At 42.2% G+C, this 16,776-nt stretch overlaps 1 protein-coding gene across 2 annotated transcripts in view; it reads right to left on the bottom strand.

The window, feature by feature from the left end:
• Nucleotides 1-308: 308 nt before the first annotated feature.
• Nucleotides 309-16,776, bottom strand: part of CCHR4.PART1H3orf33 (chromosome chr4.part1 C3orf33 homolog) — a 566,094-nt gene continuing 549,626 nt past the window's right edge. For both annotated transcript variants that reach the window (XM_044070505.1, XM_044070506.1), the window contains one exon: nt 309-6,785. In XM_044070505.1, the coding sequence (XP_043926440.1) occupies nt 6,510-6,785 (276 nt within the window). In that variant the 3' untranslated portion in view covers nt 309-6,509. The remainder of the gene's footprint in view (nt 6,786-16,776) is intronic.

Below are 16,776 nucleotides of genomic sequence, written 5' to 3'. Positions count from 1 at the left end.
TTTTAAATATGTCTAATCTAGTTAATGTAAAAAAAAAAAAAGTAATTTACTTACCATAACGTTCCATCTCTGTTGTCCATTTTCATTCTTTGTCAACTGATGGGGCAAAGTCCCCACCTACCTAAATCCCTGGGTGGACTCTAAGGAAGGCTATTCCTGAGTTCGGCTGTGCCAAAGGCTGCCCTTCCCCTGGAGACCAGATCTAGTTTGTAATGAGTGATAAAGGCATGTGGATTTGACCAAGTTGCAGAAACACATATATCGTCCATAGAGGCTCTAGAGTGGAATACAGTAGAAGTTGACATAGATCTGGTTGAATGCGTCTTTAATGGTTTTGGTACAGGTAGATTCAATTTGTTACAGACAAAATAAATGCAATCCGTCAATCATCTGGTTAGTTACCATTGTGACTGATTCGCCCAACTTTTTATGTGCAAAGAAAACAAATAACTTATCTATCTTTCTAACATCTTTTGTTCTGTGCAGAGATGCAATTGTCTAAGAGCATCCAGTAAGTGCAGCATATATTCTCATTTCTTTGTAAAATGTGGGAAGAAAACTGGCAGGTTAATGGATTGGTTAGTGTTGGATTCTGACACCACCTTACACAAGAAGGAAGCATTAGTACTTAAGGTGAACCTGTCCTTATGAAAAATCAAGTATGTAGGCTTAGGAGATAATGCTTGAAGTTCTGAAATTCTTCTAGCAGATGTAATTGCAACTAAAAATACAGATTTTCAGGTCAAAAATTTTAGATCACATTTAGCTGCAGGTTCAAAGAGAGAATGTATTAAGGCTTTCAGTACTAAATTTAAATCCCATGGTGGTATGGGGTCGTTATAAGGAGGTGTTAACAGAAAAAGTACCTTTCGGCTTTGCATAATTTAAAGGAAGCCATGGAAGAATTTTGAATTCCTATAATCAAGTTAGAGATTGCTGTGAGTTAACTTTAATAGTTGATGAACTAATGTCTTCATTAAACAAACTCCCTAAAAAATTCAAGAACAGAATGAACTGGACCTGAGAAGGGGTCTGATTTTGCTCTGCTCAATAAATGAAACTTCTCCATTTACTCCTATAAAGTTTCCTAACAGAAGATTTGTGGGAAGATAAAGGTATGGAACGAACAGGGGAAGAAAGCATCTGTTGCTTGGCTATTAAAGGAATTGGAGAAACCATGCCATTAGTTTGGGGTTTGAGATATCTGGGTGAACCACGGCTGTTGGGTGAGACAGAAGGCCTGGTACTGGATCCAGAATCCAAGGTGGGCATAGAAGATTAGGCCAAAGGAAGGGAAACCAAACCTGTCATGGCCAGTAAGGTGCAAAAAGGATGACTTTGCTCTTCAATCTGACTGCTTTCTGAAGGAATTTGGGAATGAGGGGATACGGAGAATAAGCATACAGAAGACTGGGGGGCCAATCTTGGAGTACAGCATCCCTTGGTGATTCCCCCAGTGGCGGGATCATGGCAAAGAAGCTGCTGCACTTGTTTAGGGGATGGGCAAAAACACTGCAGCAGGGTCAGCCCCACTGCTTGAAAATCATTTCCATCACTTTGTTGTTGGAGACCACTCATGAGGCAGCAAGATGGACCTGCTCAATTTGTCCACTTTTACACAATGGACTTCTCCAGAATATGCATTGCTATTAGAAAGCAGTTGGAAGAAATTGCCCATTGCCACACTCTGAGGGCTTCTCGACACACAGAATAAGATCTGGTTCCCCCATGTTTGTTGATATACTAAATGACTGACGTTGTCATTTGGAATGCATTTGCCCTGTGAGGGAGGGAGTCTTGGAATGCTTGCATCACCAAAAGCACCACTCTCATTTCCAGAACATTGATATGCAAGTTGGCCTCTTTGGGGGACCAAGTGCCTTGGATCGTCTTCCCCAGAAAATGCCTCCCCCACCCAATCTGAGAAGTGTACATGGTCACTATGGATTTGGGCTGAGAGAGAATGAAATGATGACCTTGTAACAGCTGTTGCAACTGCATTCACCAGGAAAGATACCATTTGCATACATGAGTTATTCTTATCTTAGCCTACAGCATTGACCATTGTATTGCTAGCATCCACTGCAGAATTCTCATGTGATATCTTGCTAAAGGAACTAAAATTATTGCTACTGACATTGATCCCAGGGCTTACAGAATCAACTGGGCTGAAATTCTGGTACTGCAAATTATTTTCCTGACCTGCTTCCTTATTGTCTGTCATCTTGAAACAGGAAGAGATGCTACCAGAGATGCCGTACTGAACACTGCTCCAATGAATTCCAATATCTCAGATGGTTGTAACTGAGAATTGTTGTAACTGATGGTTATTCCAAGATTTGAACAAGTCTGCTACACTTGATCCCGTGCTTGTATCAACTGATGCCTGGTCGAGGTGGTAATAAGCCAGTTGTCTAAATATGGAAACACCTGGAATCCTCGCAGTCTCAAGTGAGCTGCTACCATTGCCTTAGACTTGGTGAACACCCTGGGGACTGTGGTGAGGGCAAAGTGCAGTGCTCTCAACTGAAAGTGACTGGCTCTCAGATGAAAGTGTAAGTACCTTCTGGATCGCCTGTCCATTTTTTATGTGATAGTAAGCATCCTGAAGGTCTATTGAGCACATCCAGTCATCCTTGCTCAGAAATAGCAGAATGGACTGAACCATGACCATCCGAACTTGGTGTGTTGAACAGATTTGTTCAACACACTGAGATCTAACATTGGTCTTCAGTCCCCTGTCTTCTGTGGCACTAAAACAAATCTTGAGTAAGTTCGAGATTCTATTTGGTTTGGTGGGACCTTTTGGATGATTCTTTTTTCTAGCAGCTTTTAAATTTCTAGTGCTGCTGCGTGCCTCTGTTTGGGTGGAACACTGATATTTTTCTGGACAACAGAGGTGGTAGGGAAAAGGAAATAACATAACTTCTGGAAATAATTCTCTGCACTCAAGTGTCTTTTGTTATGTTTAACCAGGCTTCCAGGTGCAGAGATAAGTGATCCCTGCATGCCTCCAGAGGAATGCAATCAGGCCTCCCTTCAGGCATACTGAAAGGGTCTGTCAGAAAAGGAATCTCAAGACCCTCAGTTTTGTAGGCTTCCACTGCCATGGGGGCATCTTCTACCATTATCGCTTCCCCTCTGCCTCTGGGGGAGCTACCTCCATGTCTGTGTCCTGGAAAGGACCCTGAGACATCCTGAACTACGACTTTCAATGTCTCCATTGATTCCTGGAAAAGGTCCTTTGAGGGGTCGAAAAACACACACCCACTGCAGAAAGGCTCTTTCCATCTTTCTCACACCTGAAGAGTGTGTCTTTTAGAGTGGGGCCAAACAAAGAAGAGCTGTCAAAAGGAGCAGTGATGAATGATGACTTGAGGAGCTCCACAAAATCACACAGGCACATCCAGGCATGCCTCCTGATGGAAATACTTGAACCAGCAGCCCTTGAGATGCCTTCTGCAGTGTGTGAGATGAGCCTCATGGACGAACTGGATATAGCTTGAAAGGTAGCCACTTGAGAGACTACTGAAGGTCGAGTCTCAGCAGTCTCAGTACCAGAAAGATATTTTGATAGTTCTTTAAATCAAATTTCTTTGCAGTCTTGTAAAGTGTGCCAAGTAGTTCAGCAATCTGGCAGTAAAAGTTGCTGAAGCATAAACTCACTTACCAAATCTGTCCCGTTCCCTAGATTCTCTATTAGGGGGATGGACAGTGGAACTGTGTCCCACGAGTTCCTTCTTTGTAGCTGCTGCCATGACTATTGCATCAAGTGGTACCCCTTTACTCCAGTAATCTCTTCCTGCTGGTGGAGCCATAATCCTGTCTGATCTCTTAGGGATTGGCTCAATTGTATCAGGTTCTTTCCATGGCTGCCTAAAATCCAAATCAATGCGTTTATTAGTGGGTAGAGTAACCCAGGAAGTAGACGGGCCTGTCCCAAAAGCTTACAGAAATACTGACTCTTCAAGAGTAGGATTTTGGGCAGAGCAGCCAACTTTTAAGGATATCAAGAATGTCTTCAAATGAGATGTCATTGGGAGGTAATTTGAGAGACCCTTCCCCCTCATCAAAGTCAGTATCCACAGTGATAGACACTTGTGGAGAGTCCAAGTGCCTCCTCTTGCACTTCCTCCTCCTAGGGACTTCTTCGGTGGGGTGAACTGGAGAAGTATTAGAAGAAATGACAGCACCCTGCTAGGTGGACTGGAAGCTTTGGGAAGGCCGTCCCTCTGGGGTAGAATGTTGAGGATCATGGTACAAAGTCATCTGAGACATTGAGGGTGAATATGAGGTGGAAGGACCTGTCCGACCTGCAAGAGCAGAGAAAACCCTCTTCACAACTTCAAAAGCAGACCGTTCAGGAGAGAAGGAAGTCAACGGAGCTGAGAAAACAAGTTTCTGGCACCTCCCACCACTCTGAGAGCAATCCACTGAAGGTGGAAATCAGAGCTGAGCTATCCAGTGCCGAAGTTTCAACAGGAAGAGACAGCTCCAAAAACTTCAGAGTCGATCCTATCTCCTCAGATCAGACCTGGATGCTTCAGCTCAGACAGTCATCCAGATCCGAAAATGCTGGAGCTGGTGTACTCAGAGTAACAGTCAGATCCGAAGACAATACTCTCTTTGCATCTGGCCCCAAAGGGCCCGGAACACTCAGATCCAAAGACTCTAAAACCACAGGTTGAGTCCAAGAAGGAGTTGTTATTGGTAGAGTTGTAGATGGAAGGTGTTCCTGACCTGAATGGGTAGGAACCGTGAGACCTCCCTTCTGAATTTGCTCCGTGAAAAATGTCATCATCCTTTCCATATCTGCTTCCATAAGACTCTTGGAGGAACAACAGGATACCACCAAAAGTGATTTTGAGTGCCTCTCTAAAAATGGGGAGGCACCCTGGAAGGGACCAGATCCAGCCTGGGCAAATAGACCTTGCTAATGTCTTAGGATCTAAGGATGTTGGATCTGGAGTATGTTTATTCGGCTCAGAGGCTATAAAACTTGAAACATATCTGGTCCGATCCAAAGATGATTGGATCTCAAGTGACTTTGGATCCAATTTTTTCCTTCTTTTTCCTCAGTTCCAAGGAAGAAGATGCCTGGGAATCTGAAGATCTGGACCATTTTGAAGGGTCCTTAGCTTTAATCTTAGGAGTCTGAACTCCAGAATTGGCTTTAGAAAAAGGAGTTGGTAAAAAAACCCTTTAAAATTATTGTTTCTTCTATCAGCCAAAGCTCTGGGTTGAACCCACGACAAATGTCACAATCTTGGTTAAGATGTTTAGACCCTAAACAATAAACACAAAGAGTATGAGCATCCGAGAAAAGCATCTTATGCTCACATTTCTCACATTTTTTTTATCTTTTTTCAAACATGGTGTAATGCAAATATCTATAACCAACAGTAACTGAAAAAAAAGCTAGTAAGAATGTACTAGCATATTTTAGGCAGCAAAAGGAAATAAGGAAAAGTTAACTATCAATTATGACAGCATAGGGCTACAAGACTCTTGTAGAGAAAAAAGAAAGGGAAGGAGAGGCCTAGCAACAATAGCAGTAAAGATTGCACTGTCAAGTTTAAAGAAGCGAAAGAACACTTAAGGAAATTGGATAAACTTTTTAAAGACAAGGAACTTTTCAAAAATTAAGGTTTGAAGGATAAAAAATCAGAAATTCACTTATCTTTAATAACTAGTCTGAGAGCTGATGGCGAGCACATCTAGAAGCGAAAGCAGCAAGTGAGATCTGCGATATGTTAGGGACAGTGCATTATGGGTAAGGAAGGAGCTTGAGAGTTTGTTGGAAGCCACGAGCTATCGTAATGGCCAAATTGGATCCAAGTATTGGATCTGAACCCATCAGTTGAGGAATGACTGAATGAAAATTGACATCAGATCAATTTTTTTCAACATGCTGAATGTTTTAGTGCAATATAAACATATTTACAACAGTGTATTTCTTTACTTTTGCTCCCAATTCTATGTTGCTGTAATGTTAATCAAAACTATAATGCTACCATACATATAACAGCCAAAAAGGCAGACATGAAATGAATAACTGACTGCTAACAATTACAAAACCAATCTTATTTCTGGGCTATCCAGTCCCAATGTATACCTTATTTTCACAGAAGACAAATTCACACAAGCTAGCTTATGGGCAGAGTAAAATTTACATATCATCCATAATGTCACAATTCTTAGAGAGTTCCTCATCAATCCAAGACTATAAAATCAGCTTACTGTTGACTCAGCTCTCATCTGGTCTCTCCTCATTATTCAACAATGCGTGAAGATTGTTTTAATATCAAATACAGTTCTGTTGCTTGTGCTCTTCATTCAGTTATCACTTAAGTTTTGTTAACGTAAAACAAGGTTTACACACAGAAAGAAGCACCAGGTAATTAAAATAAAGCTAAATAAAAATTAAGTTATTGCAGCTGAAGTAAACATGCATAAGTTCTTTGTTCCTCAAATTCAATTTGGCAGCATTCTATGAAAGATAAAGTTTTTCACTTTTGAATCTGCAGTTTGATCCAAGCAAAAAACTTTTTTAACTGTTGAACAACTGCAAAACGTTTGAAGCTATCTGAAACAAAAAAATCCCAATATGTGCTCTCTTTCCAAATGCCTCTACCCTTCTTTTGAGCTTTCATTTCTGCCTGGAGCAATCTTTTATGTAGTTTCCAGTACAACTTGGAACTATAATGTAGTCCTTCAATGGGAGCTGTTCTGCCAAGCCCCAAATTCAAGAGTTCTTCATTAAGGCAAACACTGAAAAGACCACCCTGTAAGAGAGGAAGATTACATTGTATTACCTTGAAAAAAAAAACAGTATCATTAGTCATTCAATATTAATAGTCTTCTTGTAAATTCAGAAGAACTTCAGGAAAATCTCTGTTTAAAAAAAAAACAGAAAATGTTTATAAGTTCTTGTTTTTTTTTTTGTTTTCCTTGTATTTAAATGTAAACATAACCTTTAACTTTTAAGTAAAATATCTGACAACAAAATACACAACAGGTAATTTTAAGCAGTCAGCTGTTCAAAAGTATTTAACATGAAGGAAAAATCTGTACTATAAATAATGGTCAAATCACACAAACAAATACATCATCTCAAAAGTTGAGAAAACTAAAATAAGCTTTAATTAGCTATCCAGATGAACTGATAAAACTGCAAAAAAAAAAAAAAAAAAAAAAACAAGGGATGAAAAGATGCCGGCTGAGTATGAAGCTTCTCAAGAAGAACTATTAAAAAATTAAAACTACAGACCCATATCCATGATTAACTTAGACATGAAAATTCTAGCCACGATCCTGGCGAATAGGCTCAAAGCCGTTATCTCATATATTATTTCCCCCGAACAATCGGGTTTTATTCCAGGTAGACAAACTAATGATCAGACCTTACTTCTAGAAGCATTGATACATCATTCTAAATTAAAAAAACACCCGATATATGCTTTAGTAGTAGATGCATCGAAGGCGTTCGATAGACTAAGTACTAAATTCTTATTTGCTATCTTACCATGCTTCAATATCCCAATCTCTTTTATAAACAAATTAAAAACTCTCTATTCTACAGCATATACCACCCTACAAATCAATAAACACATATCTAACAGAATCAAAATTGTTAATGGAGTTAGGCAAGGTTGCCCTCTTTCCCCTCTCCTCTTTAACTTATATATGGAACCACTTTTCATGCTTATCAAACAAGCTACATTTCACCACCCCCCTAATATATATAACTTAAAGATTTCCCTATCGGCATACGCGGATGACCTGAACATATATTTCACCCTCCCCAACTCTGACCCAATTAAAATACTATCTTCTATCAAAATATTCTCTAACCTAGCAAACTACAAGATAAATAGGGAAAAATCCTTAATACTCCCTTTAAACATTCACTCGAGGTTACCTAACATCACATCAACTACAGAGATCAAATTCAAAGAGCAAATACAATACTTAGGTATTCAATTTTCACAAGGTAACCACACTTACTATCAAGACAATGTAGTCAGGCACTGGTCAAACTTACAAAACGATATCATAAGATGGTCTAAGCTCAAGCTCCCGTTTTTGGCCAGAACAACAGTGATTAAAATGAATATTCTCCATAGGCTTCTCTACCTATTTCAAGCAACTACTAACACTCCGCATAACAATTTTTTTTAAAAAATTATAACAACTATCTCTAAATTTATCTGGGCCCCTAAATCGGTCAGGATTAGCTATTCAAAGCTTATCTGTCCTAAGGAACAGGGGGGACTGGGCCTACCTGACTTTAAAACCTATTATGAGATTATTAACACTAGTAGAATTTTTAAAATAGTGTCCTACAAGAAGAATAAACCGTTATGGACCCCACCATGGATGTCTCTCTATAATAACTATATTAAATCGTTAAAATTCAACCCGGCCGCTCTCCCATTTTTAAACGAAAATAACCTAGGGACCCTAAAGCACACAACAAACATAATATTTAACATAAAATCCCTACAGGCAATCTTTAAATCTCTGAACCTTTCACACTCGTTTGTTATTTTACAACCGCTTCATCTAAACCCCAATCTTAAGCTAAACGGTAACATGCTAAACTTGGAGCAATACCCCCTACTGCTAAATACCTCTATTTCGGATCTTTTCCCCCTTAGACACCAATCAATACCTGACATGAGAACTAGCCTCGGCTTACCATATAAGTACTTAATGGTACTACGACAAATTAGAGATATAGTAAGTAAACTCCTAGAACATCCACTAGTTTCGGACAATGATATCTTAACATGCAAAACACTAATAAATCTCCTGCTCAGTGGAAAAAAAATGATCTCAAATGTGTACAAAGCCATTATGACGCTTAGATACCAGAACAAACTAAATGTTTCGAAATTCTGGTCAAAGATCAACCCTGATATTAACCAAAACCAACTCGCGAAGGCTATAAACCTAAGCACTAAATCGATTCCCTTTAAGAAGATGAAATACACCCAAATGATGATCGTGAACAATGCGTATTTTACCCCCACGATCCTGAACAAAATTTTCCCTAATCTTTCCCCTAATTGTAAATATTGCCCGAACCAATCGGATGATATCCTTCACTCGTTTTGGAGCTGCAAATGTTCCTACAACCTATGGTGTGCCTTGAAGGTGATTATTGAAAAAATCGGTTATGAAAAATCCACCCTGTCGTGGGAATTTACCATTCTTCGTATCCCCCCCCCCCCTGGAGTACCAGAAAGAAAATACAAGGTACTGATTCCTATCTTTATGTTAATCAAATACTACATCTCCTTGAATTGGAAAAACAGAAACTCCCTATCATGGGAAGGATTTAAACACATAGCGATTAATTACCTCAAGGCACACAAATACCTGTTCCACAATATTAAACAAAAACCAGTTATGAAGGAATTTTGGGAAATATTATCTGAACATATACTTAAATAAGCACTGTTATATTACAGAAACCAATAGTCCTTATCTCGCTGTACTTGAATTATACAGGAATTGATATGGGCATTGTATGAACTGTACATAGTTGTTTTTGATGTTCTTATTCTATATACAATTTGCATAATGTATTTCTCAATTAGATGTATTGTTTGGAATGTTTTTTGTCCTATTGTGTAAGATTGAAAATTTGTAATAAAAAAGAATTCAAAAAAAAAAAAAAAAAAAAAAAAAAATTGTAGAGTTAGAGGACAGAGAAAAACTGAGATGTTCTGCTGTTCCAGACAAACTGGAAGTAAAGAACTGTATTCATTTCAGGAAAACACAAATAAGCAACTGGGCTGGTGTTTCACATCAGGAATTTTTTTTAATTCAAAGGGCACATTGAGTATACATTCCAAACCTGGCCATGAGGAAGCACCCAATACTTATATTAGTAAATACATGCTTATACCAGCAAAAAGAGTTGATCTTGACAAAACTGTGGCAGCAAAGCAATGTATTAAAAACTGGACGCAGCAGAGTGTTTGTGGAAAATGATTATTCATTGCACCCAAGGCAGAAAATAACCAAATTTATCCCAGCAATCAGGGAATGTCAAGATGCAGGTGTGAGATTTAAGCTGCTGTATCCAGCTGTCAAGAGTATTTTACCCCCCCTTCCCCCCTCCCCCCGGGAAGATCAAAGACATTTTTGATGCAGAACAGGCTAAGGAGGAAATAAAAAATGTTATCTAACAAAAATGTGAGTCAGCAAGCAAAAAGAGCACTGCTTATGATTCTTCTGACAATAAAGCTCTTAGACAGGCTTTGTCAGTGAAAGCTTGAGAGAGAGAGAGAGAAAAAAACACAGGAGTTGACTAGACGAATCAGGAGTACTTTGGACTTGAACTGGAGTTGGGTGTTGGGAGATGGAGACCAGTAACACTGAAATTAGTGAATAAATAGATTATAAAGCATCAATCACATATGTGAAATATGGCTTTTCAAGGAAAAAGTGACTGAGAAAAGACTGGACTTTTGCTGACTAGGTTAAACTTGTGGGTGAACTGTAAAGCATATGTCATTAATGTTTGGAAGGACACTAAAGGGGGGGAGAACTAACTATACATCATTTTTGTTCTTATAGCATTTGTATAAACATTTTCATGATATAAACTACATGCTGTACTGTAGAGCAGTTTTGTAGAGTGTGCTGTTGGGGTATTTTAAATGTGGGGGGAGTCTTTTCAGTAACTGTTGTATGTGTTAAAGATGTGAAAGTAAACAAGTACTTTTTTAGTTATACAAATACAGGCTTTACAGTATAACAAGAGAAGAAAGGCCAGACAGAAGCAAGTTTAAGTTAATATAATGCTGTAATCTTGGGCTGCTGTGGTGGGGTAGGGTGTAAAAGTGCACAGACTTTATTATATGTAGAATTAAGATGATCATTTCCTTTGCTTTTACAAGGGTGGGTATGTATATTAAAGTTCCTATCTTAAGCTATAAACACGTTTTTTGAAAGTAAATAACCTTGAAAAATGAGACAAAATGATGAAAGCCATGAAAAATGCTAGGCTTCTTGGTTCTGCAAAGATAACTTATTTTTCCATTAGCAAATGTTTTCAATGAGAGACAAGAAGTCTAAAGCTGAAGGCAGTTAGCCAGGGGAATTCTGTACATTCTGTTTGGAGGAAAATTTTCAAAGATTCCTTCATGAATCTGCAAATTTGTTAGCTGTTTTTTCTCATTGCTGACTACTTTTACATGGAGATGTGCTGTCTACAGGTGCAAGCAATTAACCGTGAGAGCTGTGAGCATTCTTTGGTGAGGGAAATGCAAAATTTAAAGGTAAAATGGCAACCAGTTCAGTGAAAAATAAAGTTTGACATTATGGAATGTGAAGAAGAGATAGTAGTCTTCCCAGCACTCTTAATGCATTTAACAGAACAGTGCATAATTACTTTTACTTAAAAGTAGTCAGTGCACATTTTCTTAAGACTGAAAAAAGAAGTTATGTACCTACCATAACGTTCCATGTTAGTTGTCTTCTTCTCGCCTTCTTTCCGACTCAGCCATCTTCAATAGCTTGAGAGCTGTTTACTGGCTTGAGGCTACCCCATATCCCATGATGCCTGGTGCTAGTTACCCATATCTCATTTGAAAAAGCTATTCCAGACATAACTAAGGGAGAATTCTGCCCTAGTAGCCCCTTGGGCCTAACTGTGAAGCTATCTAAGCAGAAAAAGGACAACCAGAGAAGGTTCAGCCAATGAAATCTGAAAAAGGGAGCTCCTCTCGATCCACTAGGATAGGGGGATGGAGGGTGGGATGCAAGAAAGAAGGCAAGAAGAAGACAATTAACATGGAATATTATGGTAGTTACATAACTTTTTTATGTTAAGTTGTCTATCTCGCTTTCATTCTTGCTGGTTGGGACAGCGTCCCTAGCACCTACTATCCTGGGTGGCTGATTGGAACGGACTCTACAGAACAGTGGAACCAAAATCAGCTCTGTTTCTGGAAGCAATGTCTAGTTTATAATGAGAAATGAAGGTATGTGGGTTAGCCAACATAGCAGCTGCACAGATAGATTCCATGGGCAACCTAGATTGGAAGGCCACCGAGGTGGCCAATGCCCTAGTAGAGTGGCCTTTTGGTTTGATAGATAATTCTTTGTTTCTCAGCTGGTAAATGAATGAAATAATGTGAGACAACCACCTACATAATGTTACCTTTGAGACTGGAAGGCCCTGTCTGCCCTCAGCATAGGAAAGGAAGAGTTGGTCCGACTTCCTGATGTCCTTTGTCCTATGCAAATAAAAACACAGTTGTCTGTGAACATCCAACTGGTGCAATTTATATTCTGCCTTATTGGTGTGATTAGGAAAGAACACAGGAAGGTCTATGGACTGGTTTAAATTATTTTGTGAACAGACCTTAGGAAGGAAGGAAGGATTGGTCCTTAGAGCGACCCTATCATTATGAAAAACGAAGTATGGAGGACGAATACATAGAGCCTGAAGCTCCGAAACACGTCTGGCAGAAGTAATGGCTACCAGAAAAAGAGTCTTCCAGGATAAAAACTTAATGGAGCAAGATGCTGCAGGTTCAAAAGGTGTCAAGATTAGGGAAGCTAGTACCAAATTTAGATCCCATGGAGGTGGGGGGGGGGGTGTCTCTCACTGGGGGCCTAAGCAGAGTGGTTCCTTTGAGGAAGGCTTTACACAGCTTATGAGACATAATGTTGTTAGAAGGCAACCCAATGTGAAAATTCGAAATGGCAGCTAACTGAACCCTGACTGTAGCAGAAGCGGAACCAGAATGAAAGAGTTCTGTTAAAAATTCCAAAGCCTCGTGGACAGGGGCTGAAAAGGGGTCTATATTCCTAGCCTCTGCCCAGCAAGAAAAACATTTCCACTTGCTAGCATAAGTTTTCCTAGTTGTGGATTTGTGTGATAAGATAAAAATTTCACGCACAGAGGATGAAATATTAGGAAGCCTCGCTAAGGTTGGAATTGGAGCAACCAAGCTGTGAGCTGGAGCGTTTGAAGGGATCGATGCAGTCTGCCCGATTGATGAATCAGTAGATCTGGAATAAGATTCAGAATCCAAGGCTGCTCGACAAGGTAATGATGCAAGAATGGGAACCATATCTGTCGAGGCCAGTAAGGGGCAATGAGGATCATTCTGCAACCCAACACAGTTGCTCTCTGTATGAGGTTGGGTATTAGGGGAAACGGAGGGAAAGTGTAAAGAAGTCCCTGAGGCCAATCGTGGACTACAGCGTCTCTGGGGGAGTGGCCGGGAAGTGGAAGAAGGGAGAAGAAATTGCTGCACTTGCTGTTGAAGGGTGTGGCGAATAGGTCGCAGCAAGGTTGCCCCCATTTGCGAAAGATCTGTTCGGCAATTACCTGATTCAGAGACCACCCGTGAGGCATGAGAATTGCTCTGCTGAGCTTGTCTGCTATGACGTTGGACCTCCCAGGGATGTACGGTGCGATCAGAAAACATTGGGAAGAGATTGCCCACTGCCAAAGTCTGAGTGCTTCTCGACATAGAGGGTAGGACCCGGTTCCACCCTGCTTGTTGATGTACCACACCACTCACATATTGTCTGTTTGAATTGCAATTGTCCCTAGAGGGAGAAAGCCCTGAAGGGCTTGCAACGCTAAAAGCACGGCTCTCATCTCCAAGACATTTATATGCAAATGGTACTCGTGAGGTTGCCAGGTGCCTTGGACTGTCCTGCCCTGATAATGCCCCCCACCCTATCAGGGAAGCGTCCGTGGTCACTGTGGCGAATGGAGGGGGTAGCACAAATGGTCTGCCCCGGGACACTGATGGGGAGATCATCCACCAAGTGAGGTGCTTCTTGCATGCTTCTGTGATCATAATCTTGTGAGACATGGGAAGCTGTTGGAAGGACCACTGTGTGAATAGAATTCTCATGTGAAAGCGGGCTAGGGGAACAAGAAGAATTGCTGATGCCATGGAACCCAGTGTTTGAAGGACGAACCTGACTTGAATCCTGTTGCATGTTAATAAAATCTGGACTTGATGGCGAATTAATGATACCCTATCTGGTGGAAGACTCGCAAACATGTTCCTTGTATTTAAATTTATGTCTATGTAAGGGATATGCTGACAGGGCAACAATGCAGATTTTTCGAAATTTATAGTGATGCTTAGCCTGGAGAAGTTTTGATAGTGTAGTCTCTGGTTTGTAGGAGGCAATGCCTGGTGGTAGCAGTGAGGAGCCAGTCATCTAGATATGGAAACACCTGGAATCCCTGATGTCTCAGGTGAGTTGTAACCACTGCCATGCATTTGGTGAACACCCTGGGAGCTGTGGTGAGACCAAAGGGCAGAGCTCTGAACTGATAATGACTGGCTCCCAACCGGAAGTGAAGGAATCTTCTGGAGCCCCTGTCCATTTTGATGTGGTAGTACGCATCCTGAAGATCTATAGAGCACATCCAATTGTCCTGACCCAGGAAGGGTAGAATGGACTGTAGAGTGACCATCCAAAACTTTGTTCTTTGTACAGATCTGTATAATCTGCTGAGATCCAGAATGGGTCTCCAGTTCTCTGTCATTTTTGGTATCAAAAAGAACCTTGAGTAAGTTCCGGATCCGAGCTGGTCTGCGGGGACTTCCTGGATGACTCTTTTGTGTAGCAGTTTTGAAATCTCTATAGCTGCTTGGTCCCTTAGATTGGGTGGAACATCTGGAAGGGACTTGTTTGATGGAAACGGGGGTTGAGCAAAGGGAATTCTGTAACCTCCGGATATGATCGACTGTACCCACTTGTCTTGAGTTAGATCTTGCCAGGCTTTGGGGTACAGTGAGAGTCTTCCCTCAACTGCCTCTAGAGGTGGGCAGCCGGGCAACCTTTCAGGGATGCTGAAAGGGCTTCCCAGAGAAGGATTCTCTGCTGCCCTGGTTCTGCGGCCCCCCTCTGCCACGAGGGCAGAGTCTGTTATTGTTCCCTCCTCTGCCCCTGGAGGGGAACTTACCACGTGTGTCAGGCAAGGCTCCCTGGGATTTCCGGAGCCACATTTTTCCACTCTTCTGACCCTTGGGGTATGGTCTTGAAGGAGTGGAAAAACATACTCCACGGCAGAGAGCGTCTTGCCTTCCTGTTCACACCTGGTTAGGGTGTCCTTCACCTGTGATCCAAAGAGAGCAGAACCATCAAAAGGGGTATTGGTGAAAGACGCTCTGAAGGGCTCTGCAAAATTACATAGCCGCATCCATGCGTGCCTCCTAAGGGCACCACCTGTGCCTGCAGCTCTACTCGCACCATCGACTGCATAAGAAATGAGCCTCATGGAGGAGTTAAAAACTGAATTCAGAGTCGCCAGCTGGGAGGCCACCTTAGCTTGAGCCCCCTCAGCTGATGGATCTTGGATGGTATCTCCAAGCTCTTTAAGGAGATCCCTCTGAAGGCGAGTGAAATGGCACAAATAATTCAGAGACCTCATGGAGAAGGTCGCTGAAGCAAACCTTCGCTTCCCATATCTGTCCATAGTCCTAGACTCCTTGTTAGGGGGATGGACAGATAACAAAGTTTCTGCCAACTCCTCCTTTGTGGCTGCTGCTACCACCAGGGCATCAACAGGTACGCCCTTAGTCAAAAACTGTTTGTCCTGAGGTGCAGTTATAAATTTAGCAGGTCTCCTGGGAGTTGGTTACGCTGTGTCTGGAGCTGACCACGCCTTCCGAGCCACCACAGACATATGTGGGTCGAAAGGCAGAGACACCCAGGAGGTGGAAGGTTGGGAACCAAACGCGTCCAGGAATACCGACTCATCCTCAGAAGGGGCTAGAGTATTCCAGTTCCCCCTCTGCCTAAGCATTTCCAAAATGTCTGAAAAGGAGACATCTTCAGAGGGGGATCTCGGGGACCCTTCCAAATCCTCTAAGTCAGTGTCTGATGTGATAGACTCAGGGGAGTCAACATGCTTCCTCTTGCACTTCCTCTTACGAGGTAGCTCCTCTGAGTGATCAGGGGAGACCTCGGAAGAGGAAGAAACACCCAAAGGGGTGCCCTGGAGCACTGGTTCCCCACGCTTGGGGTCTGGAGGAGGGGCAGAGGCAGACACAGGCACCATAGGGGGAGGAGCCAATGAGGCTGACCGTGGGACTGACTCGGGGGCCAATACACTCCTCATGACCTCGAAGGCGCCGCCGCCTGGACGCAGAGAAGACTCCGGTTCCGAAAAAAATGGAATCCCTCTCCGCATCGAGGGAGACGGCTCCGAAGCCGATGTAGGAGCCGAGCTCACCTGCGCCGAAGCTCCGAGGGGGAGAACGGGGTTGGAGCCGATGAAGGAGTCTCGGCGCCCAGATCCCTCCAAGGACGGTGCCATGGAAGAGATCGGAGCCAATGACGGAACCGAAGGAGAAGGTATCGGAGCCGATGGTTCCAAGACTCGAACCCCAATGAACTCCGGCTCCGAGCTCAAGAGAGGAGTCGGAGGAGGAATATCTACAGAAGTGGATGATGCCGACACCTGATGAGGGGGGCTGGACATTCTCGCTAGGGCCTGTGATTTCAGCAGCCTACTGACCACTCTCTCCAAGTCCTGATCTGAAAGTCTAGAGGACCGAGAGGAATGAGAGGACCTATGACTGCACTCCGATTGGAGCAGAGGTGACCGTGGAGCCGAGCGTATCGACTCCAAGGACGGAGACCTAGATCTCTTTCGACTCCCAGATGGCTCTGAAGTACATGCTGGAGCCGATTGGGAGGGAGGCACATCGGTTCTGGCCGGAGCCGAGGTGGATGGTGGAGTTTCACCCAGCGACAGCTCAGAACTGGGAGCCG

This window comes from Protopterus annectens, chromosome 4.part1 (genome assembly GCF_019279795.1).
Source record: "Protopterus annectens isolate FY-2018-M chromosome 4.part1, PAN1.0, whole genome shotgun sequence".
NCBI classification, from domain to species: Eukaryota; Metazoa; Chordata; order Ceratodontiformes; family Protopteridae; genus Protopterus; species Protopterus annectens.
This window is presented reverse-complemented; position numbering and strand designations above follow the sequence as displayed.